At 40.7% G+C, this 12,360-nt stretch overlaps 2 protein-coding genes and 1 long non-coding RNA gene across 7 annotated transcripts in view; 2 read left to right on the top strand and 1 right to left on the bottom strand.

Moving 5' to 3' along the window:
* The window catches only part of LOC116844809 (general transcriptional corepressor trfA-like), a 46,057-nt gene extending 40,843 nt beyond the window's left edge, over positions 1-5,214 (top strand). For 4 of the 5 annotated variants that reach the window (XM_032816856.1, XM_032816857.1, XM_032816858.1 and 1 more), the window contains 7 exons: positions 463-943; positions 1,022-1,497; positions 2,059-2,249; positions 2,480-2,820; positions 2,934-3,008; positions 3,089-3,265; positions 3,465-5,214. In XM_032816856.1, coding sequence (XP_032672747.1) covers positions 463-943; positions 1,022-1,497; positions 2,059-2,249; positions 2,480-2,820; positions 2,934-3,008; positions 3,089-3,265; positions 3,465-3,506 — 1,783 coding nt within the window. In that variant the 3' untranslated portion in view covers positions 3,507-5,214. Of the gene's footprint in view, positions 1-462; positions 944-1,021; positions 1,498-2,058; positions 2,250-2,479; positions 2,821-2,933; positions 3,009-3,080; positions 3,266-3,464 lie in introns of those variants that run through there. The other variant, XM_032816859.1, reaches the window with a different exon arrangement.
* LOC116844811 lies at positions 276-6,040 on the bottom strand. The gene is made up of 6 exons (XR_004378138.1): positions 5,803-6,040; positions 3,457-3,917; positions 2,426-3,107; positions 1,991-2,305; positions 1,734-1,890; positions 276-1,598 (listed from the first exon to the last, which is right to left on the bottom strand). It is a non-coding gene; the product is annotated as an uncharacterized LOC116844811 (long non-coding RNA).
* Positions 6,041-6,102: 62 nt separating this feature from the next.
* Positions 6,103-9,793, top strand: LOC116844810 (ATPase family AAA domain-containing protein 3A homolog). The gene is made up of 4 exons (XM_032816861.1): positions 6,103-6,438; positions 6,717-7,191; positions 7,848-8,871; positions 9,476-9,793. The coding sequence occupies exons 1-4, from the start codon at positions 6,231-6,233 to the stop codon at positions 9,611-9,613; spliced, it is 1,845 nt and encodes a 614-aa protein (XP_032672752.1). The 5' UTR covers positions 6,103-6,230; the 3' UTR covers positions 9,614-9,793.
* The last annotated feature ends 2,567 nt before the right edge of the window (positions 9,794-12,360 follow it).

Raw genomic sequence — 12,360 nt, 5'->3', positions numbered from 1 at the left:
CTCTCTCTCTCTCTCTCTCTCTCTCTCTCTCTCTCTCTCTCTCTCTCTCTCTCTCTCACTTTCTGAAACGCGCGCGCACCTCGCGTGCCACCTTCGTGGTGTGCTTCTCTTTGCGCGCGAGAAACCGCTGTCGAAGCATGCCAGCAGGATCTCGCGTGTCAGGAAGAATATTAGACGCTCCTCTTTAAAAGCGATAAACAAGCGTACTCGTTCACGCATCGTTCCACTTGAAGAAGTATACGCATTTTGCAAATCTCATACTTGTAATCTTGCAGTCACGCTTTACGCACAATGTATTGTATAAATATTTACACACACACATCTATACAAATTGTTGTCATGTTTAATTTAACAAAGTTTCAATATAATCGCAGTTGTTCATTCGTAGAAGAACGCTTGTTACGCGCGTTGATTTCGTGTTACCACAGTATACATCAAGTCGTTCCTTTACTTGTGTTGCAGCCTGAACAAGATGCACGCGATGGAGGGTGCCAGCGGAAACGGGAAGAATGTGGACGCGGCGGAGAACGCGCCAAGTACGTCGCCGAAGGTACCCCAAAGCCAACAGAATGGTGCCGCTCTGCCCGAGGAGACCGCTACGTCGCCATCGGCATTGGATTACGGACGTGTAAAAATTGAGAAGGACGTACATGAGAACATTAGGACCAATAAGAAGAGCCTTCCGATTACAAGCACGCCGATAGCGAGTACCTCGGAGCAGAAGGCCGGTTCGCGTCTTGTCAGATCAAAGTCAGCCGAAATCGTCGGCAAGAAGCGAAAGTCCCCGAACGGGCAGCAGGACCCTACGAATGGTCCTTCTAAACCGAAAAAAACCTGCTGTGCACAGGAAGAACGGGAAAGTTCCATCAAGTCTCTTGTCGGCGATGAGACTACGGCTGACGCTTTGGAAAAAAAAGAAAATGAGTTGTTTAAGCAGATGCAGGTTAGTATTTTCTCCTCGAAATCTTGCTTACTTTTGATCTTGGCTAATCGATCCTTAACCTACCATGTGTGTTGACAGGAACTCGAGGAAATGGCACGGAAAAAAGAGAAGGAATGGAATCAGATCCTGCACCAGCGAAAACTGACGGAGGAAGCGTACGTGAGGCTCCAAAGAAGAAGGCAAATGATGAGACTCACGAATAGCGAGACTACACCGGAGCACGTGCCGTCCACCAGCTTGGAGGCGAGATGGATGAACAGCGACGAAGCACCGAGCGAGACCGCGTCGAGAGAAAAGTCTCTCGAATTCAAAAGTGATCTTTCCGAAGAAAGCTCCCTAAACGCGTCGCTCCCTAAAAAACAAAACGTTGCGAATGTTGCCTCGCAGCGGCAGACGACTTCTTCGAAAAACGGCGGGGAGAACAGCCGCAAGCAGAATGAGATGTCGAGTCCAGAGTCCCGGCAGATCGGCGAAGGTCGTCAAGGTGCGAGAGTAGAAGTGACTTCCATCATCGCCAATCATAGGAAGATGTTCCCCGATCCGGCGCCGAAAAGGTACGTTTATCAATTAATCGGTAAATTTCTTATCTATTAATATAATAAACCATCTGTTATTGCACTCGTATCTGCAATCGGCAAGATATGTCTATGTAAATCTGAAAAACAAAATTAAAAATAAAATAAATAGAAACTAAATCCCTAACTAAATAATAATCATAATAGATCAAAATAAGATATAGTAAACATTATCTTAGAGGCCAAAAAAAATTAAATTAATTTATTAAGCTTACCGAACAGTAAAGTTTGAGTGAGTATATGTGCTGATAATGCTATTGATTTAGAGGTAATGGCGAATCTCGCCTAAACGATAAATGATATTTTGGAGATTCTCGAAAAAAAATTTACAAATTGTTATTAGATAAAAAAAATATCCAACGATCCCATGGTCTGCAATCAGAAACATTCAAGTGAAAAATTAGAGCAGCTAATATAAAAAAATTGGACAAAATAAAAAAAATTGATAATATATGAAGTAATAAATAATTACATTATAAATAATTATAGTTATAATAATTAAAATTTATTTTAAAATAATAAATTTTTATATTAATGTAGGGGGCGAAGAACGAGGAATTCGGTGAACGTTAATCTGACCGCTGGTGGTGCCATGGTCGAGATGGGACACAATGCTGATTCCAGACCGTCGAGTGCAGACTCCTGCAAGAGTCCGAATGCGACAGAGTGCCAAAACCCCGTGAACTTTAGGGACATGGTATTCCAACTCAACAGGCTGTCTCAACATCAAGGTAACAATCTTATGGAATTTATATAATTTATCATAAAATTCACCGGAGGGAATTTGCTGCAAAGACATGAATAACGAGAAATAGATGAAATAATTAAAAGCTGAAGTCTATAATATAATCAATTCTCGACTAGTTACCAATGTTCCAACTGTAACCAACAATATATTTAGACTTACACATAAATTCATACACGCATAAGAACACGGTATCACAAGCAATCTCGTGTTTAGGTGAACCAGCCAGAGCATCGCAAAATTATCCGGATGTGACACTTCAACCTGTGCCGTCAGGACATAACACATCTTCCGTGCCTGAGAACACTAATACGCCTTCACGCTCGCTTCTCCATGGAATACTGACCAACAATACATCATCCAGGCCAAACAACTTTCCGCTTACTTTGGCTAAATTGCTCACCGCACCTGAAAGAGAAAGGAACTCTCCAGCAGCGACAGCTGCGGCAACACCGATAGTACCTATGGCACAGCAAGCGACTGGCGCCCAACACCTTTTACAGGCATACCAAGGATCTAGTCTGGGTTCTATAAGCGAGCTGCTGTCTTCCTCCACGGTATATTATTTTCTATTTACGATTTATATCAATGTGCGTCGTGATTCAAGACTCCATTATTTTCTCTGAGTAGTGTAAAATATATCTAACACGGGATATTTCTCTCTTTTTAGGCTCGCACGGAGATAACTATAACTCCCGTTGTCAATACACCTGCGCAGTCCCACTCCAACAACGTAATTAATGTTGTAAGATCGTCGTTCCGATAGATATCCATATTGTTGTCGCGTATATTCAGATTCTCTGACCGTTTCTTTGAGGCTTGCAGGATGATGTAGAGGAAGATACTACAAGTGATGATAGAAATGGCAAGTATTCGATGAGTGGAAGAGACACTAGGGAGGATCGCGACAACCCTCCGCGATGTCAAGGTTGCCATGACCAACCCGCACAGTTTGTCTGTGCTGGATGTGCGAATCAGTGGTACTGCAGTCGTGAATGTCAGGTAAGATTAGAAGAAGGCAAAGAACGAAAAGTATTTTACACGAAATAAAACGACATTAAGATAATTCTATGGGGTAAAAAACTTACGCGTTTCAACTAAGAACTAGAGAAATTATTCGTGCTGTTATATGCAAAAATTGTTGTTTACTTTTTTTATCTTATATTGATTTTGTTATTCATACGTATACTTACATTGATAGGTGGCCTCGTGGGATGAACACTCCGAGATCTGCTCCGGTTAACGGCGACACAATATTTAATGCGCGCACAACCGAAGAAGAATCTAGTCAAGGCTATAATCTACATTCAGCAACGCAGAGCTGCAGATAGCCGAAGGTGATGGCGTATATTTTTAAGGCTCTTGACTATGTACGTATAAATACATACGTACAAAGTACGAGGAGAGTACGGTTTGTTTTACGATATAGCGCGATTGCCAAATTGCTGGCTCTCCTCGACGATCATACGTGAGGGTAGATTCGAAGCCTCGGGCCTTGCTTATGAGAACGAGGAAGCCCGAGTGAAAGTGTCGTATTGCATTATCGTAACAATCCTTATTAACTTAGTACTGGATCCTCGTCAAAGCAAATGGATGTCGTCCTGCTGGATCGAAGCATTTACTCCTCAGACAGCGGATACGGGCTCATCTGGACCTATTACAAAGAAATACACAATTGTATATTTTATAAAATAAGCTGATAAGTTAACTTTTATCTAATTGTAAGTATATTATTGTATAATCTTTTCTTTTTTAAAGTAATGTCAATAATAAATAATGATAAGTGATGGAAAATATGTATTTGTGTTCGTATATTCGGTGTTTCGTCTTTTTATTGTGTGCTCGGAAAATCAATCGTAGGAGAGAGAGATGAAACAAATTTAAATTATATATATTTATATATGCATATGTATAAAATTGTGCGAAATTATTAAGTAAAAAGAACTGGTACTCTAATACTAATTTACTTAGTTATCATTTTGGGTCGAGGTGAATCCGATATCCGCATGGCGACATGACATTTTTATGAAAATTAACGACAATCTGGAAAGGAGAGAGACGTCCATTGGGACGACGATTGATGTACATAGTGAAATTTGGTATTGTTACTACAGTAAATTATTTTAATACTTATGATAAATTCGATATGCTATGTGCGAAATATTATTTGCCGTCAGTACGCAATGGATTATGTTACCACTTGTGGAGAAATATTTCCTATTTATATTTCTGTTGTATAATCAATAGTACTTCATTAATAATACAATATATAACACATATAATGTGATTTTTCTGTGTGTGTGTATATGTATACATATATGTATGTGTGTATGTATGTATATGTATAGATATATATAAATAGGATATATTTTCTCTCTACATTTATTCAATTCGCCTCTAGATAAGATTCTTTTCCCTTGATGGATTCTAACATAGATATCTAAATTACACAAACATTTTTTCTGTTTTATAATCATACAAATTATTCTGTTTTCTCTCTCTCTCTCTCTCCCCTCCCCCCTCCTTCCTTTTTCTACCTTTTTCTTTGTCCTTTTCTTTCAATTCCGACACTCAAATGATGTTTTGTGTGTAAAACGCGCAGGCCGCGCATATTCGGTACGCATCTACACGTTATCCATCCAAATGTAGAATTGCGCATCCGATCGCATACAATATTTTATATTTACATTTGTTACCAATGTATAAATTTAGATTTAAGAAAGTGTTAGGCTTAATATATAGAAATTAGCTATTTCTTTTTTATTTCATTGGTGACATGCCGACAAGTTTTTAGTCATTCTCTTTTACTTTTTTCTTTTTTTTAATTTGTATGTTACCTAAGCGTTGATGGTCTCGAATATTAATCTGTAGCCCAAAGTTCCTACAGGTACATGCGACATTATATATTTTTCCCAATTATGAAGCAAACCAAAATAAAGTTTTCAAGTGCATTTTCAGCTTCTTGTTATTTTTGTCATGAAAACATCGCTGTTTTTTTTTTTTATTAAAAGTTCTAGAAGAGATCTTATTATTATCTTTATAAACATCTAGCATCAATTTCCAGTAACCCTATAATAATCCTATAGTAACTAGTACCTAATGTAAATAACAGTTGAAATGATATGTAAATATAGCTTGTAAATAGGTAGTGATGAAGAGACAGTTTGTACAGAATACAATTTGTATAGTTGATATTGTTGATATATAGTAACTCAACAAGTTTATTAGCTATGACTAAGTATTCCAAGTTCTAGTATATACTGTGTCAATTAGCGACTGAGTTACTGAGTATCTATTGACACAGTCAATACAAATACGCTATTTCAAGATAAATATATTTATTCAAGGATAAAGGTAAAATTTTAAATATTAAATATGAACATTCAAAATTAAAATATATGATGTGTCTAATAAATATTCCGCTTGAATAAATTTGTTTTTGCTAGTTATAAACAGTAACAGTAAGTCTCACAAACAGTTAACATAAATTTTGCAGGTTTGCTATCTGAGTACAAATCAAAATTAAAATTTTTACATACAATGTGAACATTAGCCGAACAAGACCGGTTCTTCTTTCTTGGGAAGGCCTTCCTGGGTTGCGTTCCAAAACTTTACTCGACGGATGGAGTAGCATTTAATTGACTAATCAGAATAAAAAAGAACTAAGATTTCTTTATCATGTTTGGTAATTAATGTTACTCTATCCGCCAAGTAGAATTTTAGAATGTAGCCTTGCAGTTTGTTCTAAACGAGCGCTTCGGAGTAAAGACTCGCTCGATGTCTCGATACCGGATAAATATATGTAGCGGGAGCCTAGAGATGGCGCGTTCATTTACAGCTATCTGCACCATCTGCACTCAACATTGACTCCACGTGACAAACTCCCGGTGTTCGCGTGTCGCGGGCGAAAACGAGAAGTTTGCGAATATAACCTTCTTCGGAGCACGCGGGAAACGACCGGAGGAAAATGTCGTGGCTATTTGGATATCGCAATTCGCAGCCGCCGTCGGATTTTTCACAATTCGTGCCACCGACAGGCGGTGGCAGCGGTGGCGGTGATAACGACGGCAGTTCTCCGCCGAAGAAGATGACCAAGTCACAAATGGATGCGTACATGTTCGACTCAGCCGCGTTGGAACGTGCCGCCAATGCCGCCAAGGAACTCGAACGATCCAGTAAATTTTTCTTTTCCTTGTACTTGTCACAAAGAAATCTCACGCACAATTACGTAAGCGGTCAGAAATCGCATCACTATTGCATCATTATTCTGCAGGAAGAACATTTTACAAGATACAATCAATAATTCTAAAGTGAAAGTACCAATTTTTGAAAAATCAAACAAATATAAGTAGAATCTGTTATCATTTAAAAGTATGTCTTTTGTACTTACTGTTTAATTAAGAATATGACTTTTAGTCTTGAATGTAACAAGTACAACTTCATTTTCATATAGAGCATGCCAAAGAAGCCTTGGAACTGTCTAAAATGCAAGAGTCCACTAGGCAAGTGGAATTGCAAACCGAGATGAAAAAATATGAAGTCAGTATCGAACAGATGAAGGCGGACCAAAAGCGGGTGGAGGGTGAGGAGAGGAGAAAAACCATACAAGAAGAGACTAAACAACACCAAATGAGGGCACAGTATCAGGATCAGTTATCTAGGAAGCGTTATGACGATCAATTGATCCAGCAGCAAAAAATGAACGATGAGAATTTGAGACGACAGGAGGAATCGGTGGCTAAACAAGAAGCCATGAGGAAAGCTACAATAGAGCACGAGATGGAATTGAGACACAAGAATGAGATGAGGAAACTGGAAGCTGAATTGAGGGCTAAAGCAAAGATAGACAGAGAAAATCATGATCTTAATCTCGAGCAAATTAAATTGAAAGCCTCGGAGAAGAGGATCACTGTTTTAGAATCTATAAAGTAAGCAATTAGGGCTCAAGCCACTTTGTGGCACCACAGAGAAGTGCTTCAGAATGATATACAGAATTAATAGAGAACAGATTTCTCAATCATTTGTATTTCAAAAACTATTGGTACCTCAGCACTTTTATTGAGGAAAAATTAACTTTAAGTTGCTCAGAGAATTGCTCTATCAGTATAGAGTCGCGAGAATTGATACATCCTGTATATAAAAGCACAAACCTGTCACAAAACATTTCAATGCATATATATAGGTAGACCAAGATAATGTAGATAGAACTTGAACAAAAAATAGCTTACTCTTTTAAATAATCACATTAAATTTCAAGTAATTATTAAAAGAAAATTAATGAATCAGTGCACGCGATATTGTAGGAGAATCTCTATAGGCGCGAGAGTTCATCGAAAATGGTTGAGAAACGACTGCCTCTGACAGTGAATATCAGCTGGCATCTGAAGGCAGAGTGATGATGCGAGCGGCGCATAGACAATTAATTTTTGACGTATCACGACCGTGTTGTATGCGTGTCACTGAGAAACAAATCTCAGCCATTTCCGATGAGATCGCGCCTCGTCTCACAGCGTCGCGTACGTTGTTCGTTATATACCCTAACTCGCAGATGTATATGTAACTTCACAATTGTTACATCTTTCAGAACAGCTGGCTCAGTATTAGGCTCGGGAGCCAAAGCACTATTAGGAGATTGGGACAAGATCACTGCGGCGGCTGCTGGTTTGTCGCTGTTGGCTTTCGGAGTGTACACTGCCAAGGGTACAACCGGCGTCGCGGCGCGCTACATAGAGTCTCGCTTGGGTAAACCATCGTTGGTGCGTGAGACCTCGAGATTCGCGCTGTTGGATGCTGCCCGGCATCCAATTCAGGCAGTGAAGAGATTGAAACTCAAACAGACCGACGCGCTCTCCGGCGTTATACTTGCACCCAAATTGGAGGAGCGGCTGCGTGACATCGCGATAGCTACGAAGAACACGAAGCGCAACCGCGGCATGTACAGGAACATATTGATGCACGGGCCGCCGGGCACCGGTAAGACCATGTTTGCGAAGAAACTGGCGCAACACTCAGGAATGGACTACGCGATCGTCACGGGCGGCGACATGGCGCCGCTCCGTAGAGACGGTGTCACTGCCATTCACAAGATGTTCGACTGGGCGTTGACGTCCAGGAAAGGACTGATGCTGTTCATCGACGAGGCCGACGCGTTCCTGAGGAAGCGGTCGAGCGAACGCATCTCGGAGGATCTCAGGGCGACGTTGAACGCTTTCTTGTACCGAACAGGCGAGCAAAGCAACAAGTTCATGCTGGTGCTCGCGTCGAACACGCCGGAGCAGTTCGACTGGGCGGTGAACGACAGATTGGACGAGATGGTAGAATTTACTCTTCCAGGTCGCGAAGAACGCGAGCGTCTGGTCCGGCTCTACTTTGACAAGTTTGTTCTCCAGCCGGCAATCGAGGGTAATAAAAGGCTGAAAGTGGCACAGTTCGATTACAGTACGCTGTGTAGCAAGATGGCTGACCTCACGGAAGGGATGTCCGGCAGAGAACTGGCAAAGTTGGGTGTCACCTGGCAAGCAGCAGCTTACGCCTCAGAGGATGGTGTACTGACGGAGAACATGGTCATGGACAGATGTGTCGAGGCCATTAAGCAGCACAAACAAAAGGTGCTTTCAATATCTTCCGAGAAACGCGAGTTTATTGTATATATTACTACATGGAGAGAATATTATATTTTTTCATGTAAATTTTCTTAATTTCACTGTTTTCCAATAATGCAGGAATAGACTGTTAGTGGAATTTATCTTGCTAAGGAAAATAGTAAATTTGTGAATAATATACTTATTTCCTAAAATATAAATAGCACATATGAAACGTAAAGACAATTAATTAACGTTGAATATTGTTGCATTATTCGGTTACAAAATTCTCGATAAATGTTATTGTAAAATTCTCTTTATAATCACGGATGTACATTATAGAGAAAATTTTAGCAACTTTTACTATGATATTCTTTTCATATACTTTGGCTCTTATTCTGAACTTTCTTTTATCAATAAAAGTTCCTACGCTTATAAGCCTTCTGATTGGCTTTCAAGTACATTTAGAGGCACTTTTATTTTAAAAGGAAATTCAGAATAAAGATCTTTATATCTACAGATTATCGATTCTAATCTACCTCGTCTATTCTCCGTTATTTTTTTCGAAAATTCATAGAACCTCGCGTTGTATATATATGAGCCTGTATTAAATATTTCGTTTGTGTTATAGGTACACTGGCGAAGCGAGCAAGAGAAGCAAGAGTCGAAGTCGATATATGCTGCCGAAGAGGATGTAGTCACTCACTCGACTATCTCAAAGACTCCGGCGATAGAGCCATGTCCGGCGGGCACAGTAGCACCAGCCTAAGAGATCGTGAGGATTACGATTATTGTTGGTCTTTTCTGAGATCGGGTTAACGGTGAAGTTAGTACTAAAAGAGGGGAGGGGGAAAGACAAGTACAAATGCCGCTTGGAAAAGAATTATTCTAGCGATTTTTGTATTTATCGCAGCACGTACGAGTAAAGCCAAATAGTTCAATTATATAATCCGGCCGTTTTGTTATCCCCCATTCCCATCATTCATTTCCTTCCTCGTCTCGATGAGACCGCGTAAGATGCGGCCGATGAGACGTACATCCGTGATCGACACGCCTAATTAATAGACGATAATTCGCGGCGGGAAGCGCTCATAAATTTATGTGTGTTTATCGCAAAGAGAGAAGAGGGGTGGCAGAAGGTGTCGAAACTGCTCGCCATAACAACGGCCGTATCACCTCCTCGACAGTCAGACGGTGTGATGTACCTTTGAGCCTTCCGCAAAAAACGGTTTGGATTCTATTTAATTAAATTTTCGCGCGATCTCGGTAATAATTCAGATTATTCGGAATCTAAGGAGATTTATTGAAAGTTCCGTGTGAAAGTATTCTGCGATACCGCGCACGATACTTGTCGGCTTTGCGAAGCTAAGTCGGTTATCTTCGCGTTTTCCGGCTCAAATACTCGGGTGAGACGCAAAAAAAATCGTTCGAATCCGTCTGGCTATCGATTGTCGTCGCGTCCTCCGTTTCAGAAGAATATCTCCGAGAATATCAGCGAGAAACAACAAGAGCAGACTGAAAGAAACGTAGTAGATCCGGTTATTGAATATTGTGTATGCTTTTGCGCTGCCTGTTTAAAAAATGTACGACCGGGGCATTGGAGAAATGAGAGGAATAGAGTTGCAAAATAGTACGGATTGACATTAATTTTATCTCCGCGTTATCTTTTCAGAAAATACGACACTAGGGAAAGACTTTGTGCGACGCGCGGCACTCGCGAAAGTAAAAGTTAGGCCGATCTCGCGGAGAAACGGATCTTCATTTTCCCTATCGTGGAAAAAGTATCGGACTTCGCATGAGAAAGATTCATCCGAGTGGATCGCGATCGCTCGGTATCCCTAAAAATTGCCGGCTTATCTGTCCCTCATAAATCCTCGCCACGAGGTCATTATTATTTCATTCGGAACTTATCGGTCGTGCATTACGACATGCCGTCGCGGTTTTGACAAGATGACGAGGACGACGACGACGACAACGAGATCGCGTGCGATCTTTTTTGTCATTCGCTTGTACATGAAGGCACAAACACACTTGCTCGGGCGCGCTTCGCCGGATGCGCCGTTCACGATCTTGAGTCGCTCTTGCGTAATCGTATGGTGGGCTGATAAGAGAAACTCCCTTATCATCGTACGACGCTAAGCGGCGCTCAACGGCGGCGGGGAAGTTCGGGACAGCGTAAAAGAAGCACCAGGCTACACGAGGATGGACGTGGTGGGTGAAGAGGCCATCTGCCAGTCATAACAGAACACAATACTTGACGATGGAGTCGCGGGTAGGCCGGCGCGTTTCGTGTCACGCCGAGGCAATTAGTACGCGTCGCAGAAAAACACCACAAATTGCACCCACACCACCCGCCGTCCGCCGCCGATGCGAAGTGCGATTTTACGCACAATGGAGGCCTGCGTACGCAAAGATTGCCGCACACTATTCCAGTGAGCACCGACTAACAGTAACATTACGTCAATGTTATAATTTCCCACTCGGCAATGAGTACAATATGACAAATGGTAATATAACAGTTACATCGCCCAATGGGAAATTACAACATTGATATAGCGTTACTGTTGGTGTTTTTACTGAGATACGTATTTTCCTTCCGACTGTGTGACCTACATCGCGAAGGAAGAGACACGTTCTTTCTAACGGGAAACGATAATTCTAGAATAAAATTCTTCGTGTCTCTTATGTAACTTATATTATTTTATTCACGATAATGAATCACGTTAGGCTGAAATAATGAATGGACTAATATGGGTTACAATGAGACCGTAGGCGTTTATTGACGACGCTTTATTCGAGCCGCTGTTACAATTCTTTGACAAGACAAAAGATGTCTATTTACTGACGCAGTAAACAGGTGTATCTCTTGAATAATGATCGCGTTTTGGTCAATTTAAAAGTCCGCAGAACGTCCCACTTGAATTCGATGGAAGGAATATCCCTTGGTATCCTTAACGTACGTAACGCTAAATCGTGCTTTTCGTTGTGTTTTTAGTGTTCTCCGTCGCAATATTACTTCTCGCACATTAATTCGAATAACTGAGGCGCCACTGAATTTACGAAAAAAAGAAGAGGAATGATCCGTGAGATCGCAAAAATTCGCGGAGCAGATACGCTTCTAAAAATCATCTACCAATGTGCATCGTCATCAGATCGCGAAGTCTCTGTAGTCTCTATACTGTAGAGTTATGTAACTTCATTCCAAGCTTGTGGTCTCGATTAGTCGTGAGAAAAATTGCAATATACTGATGACAAAATAGTTTTTCCCCTCTTTGCTAAGAAAGACAGCAGCGAGTTAAAAGCGGATTGCCTCTTTACGAGAGACTCACGCGTCCGATGCATGACTCTATTATCTATTTTCTATCACATATGTACGCTATTATCATGAGATACTTATTGTAGTACAAAAAAATATGTATATATTACGCTTTCCTAGTAGAATTATGTGCTTATGTATTACATGTGCGATTATGTAACAATTGCAAAATAGTTGTATAAAATTATGTATATTCATAC

This window comes from Odontomachus brunneus, unplaced genomic scaffold (genome assembly GCF_010583005.1).
Source record: "Odontomachus brunneus isolate Ranch 3 - 2012 unplaced genomic scaffold, Obru_v1 Obru_scaffold_047, whole genome shotgun sequence".
In the NCBI taxonomy this organism is placed as follows: Eukaryota; Metazoa; Arthropoda; class Insecta; order Hymenoptera; family Formicidae; genus Odontomachus; species Odontomachus brunneus.
This window is presented reverse-complemented; position numbering and strand designations above follow the sequence as displayed.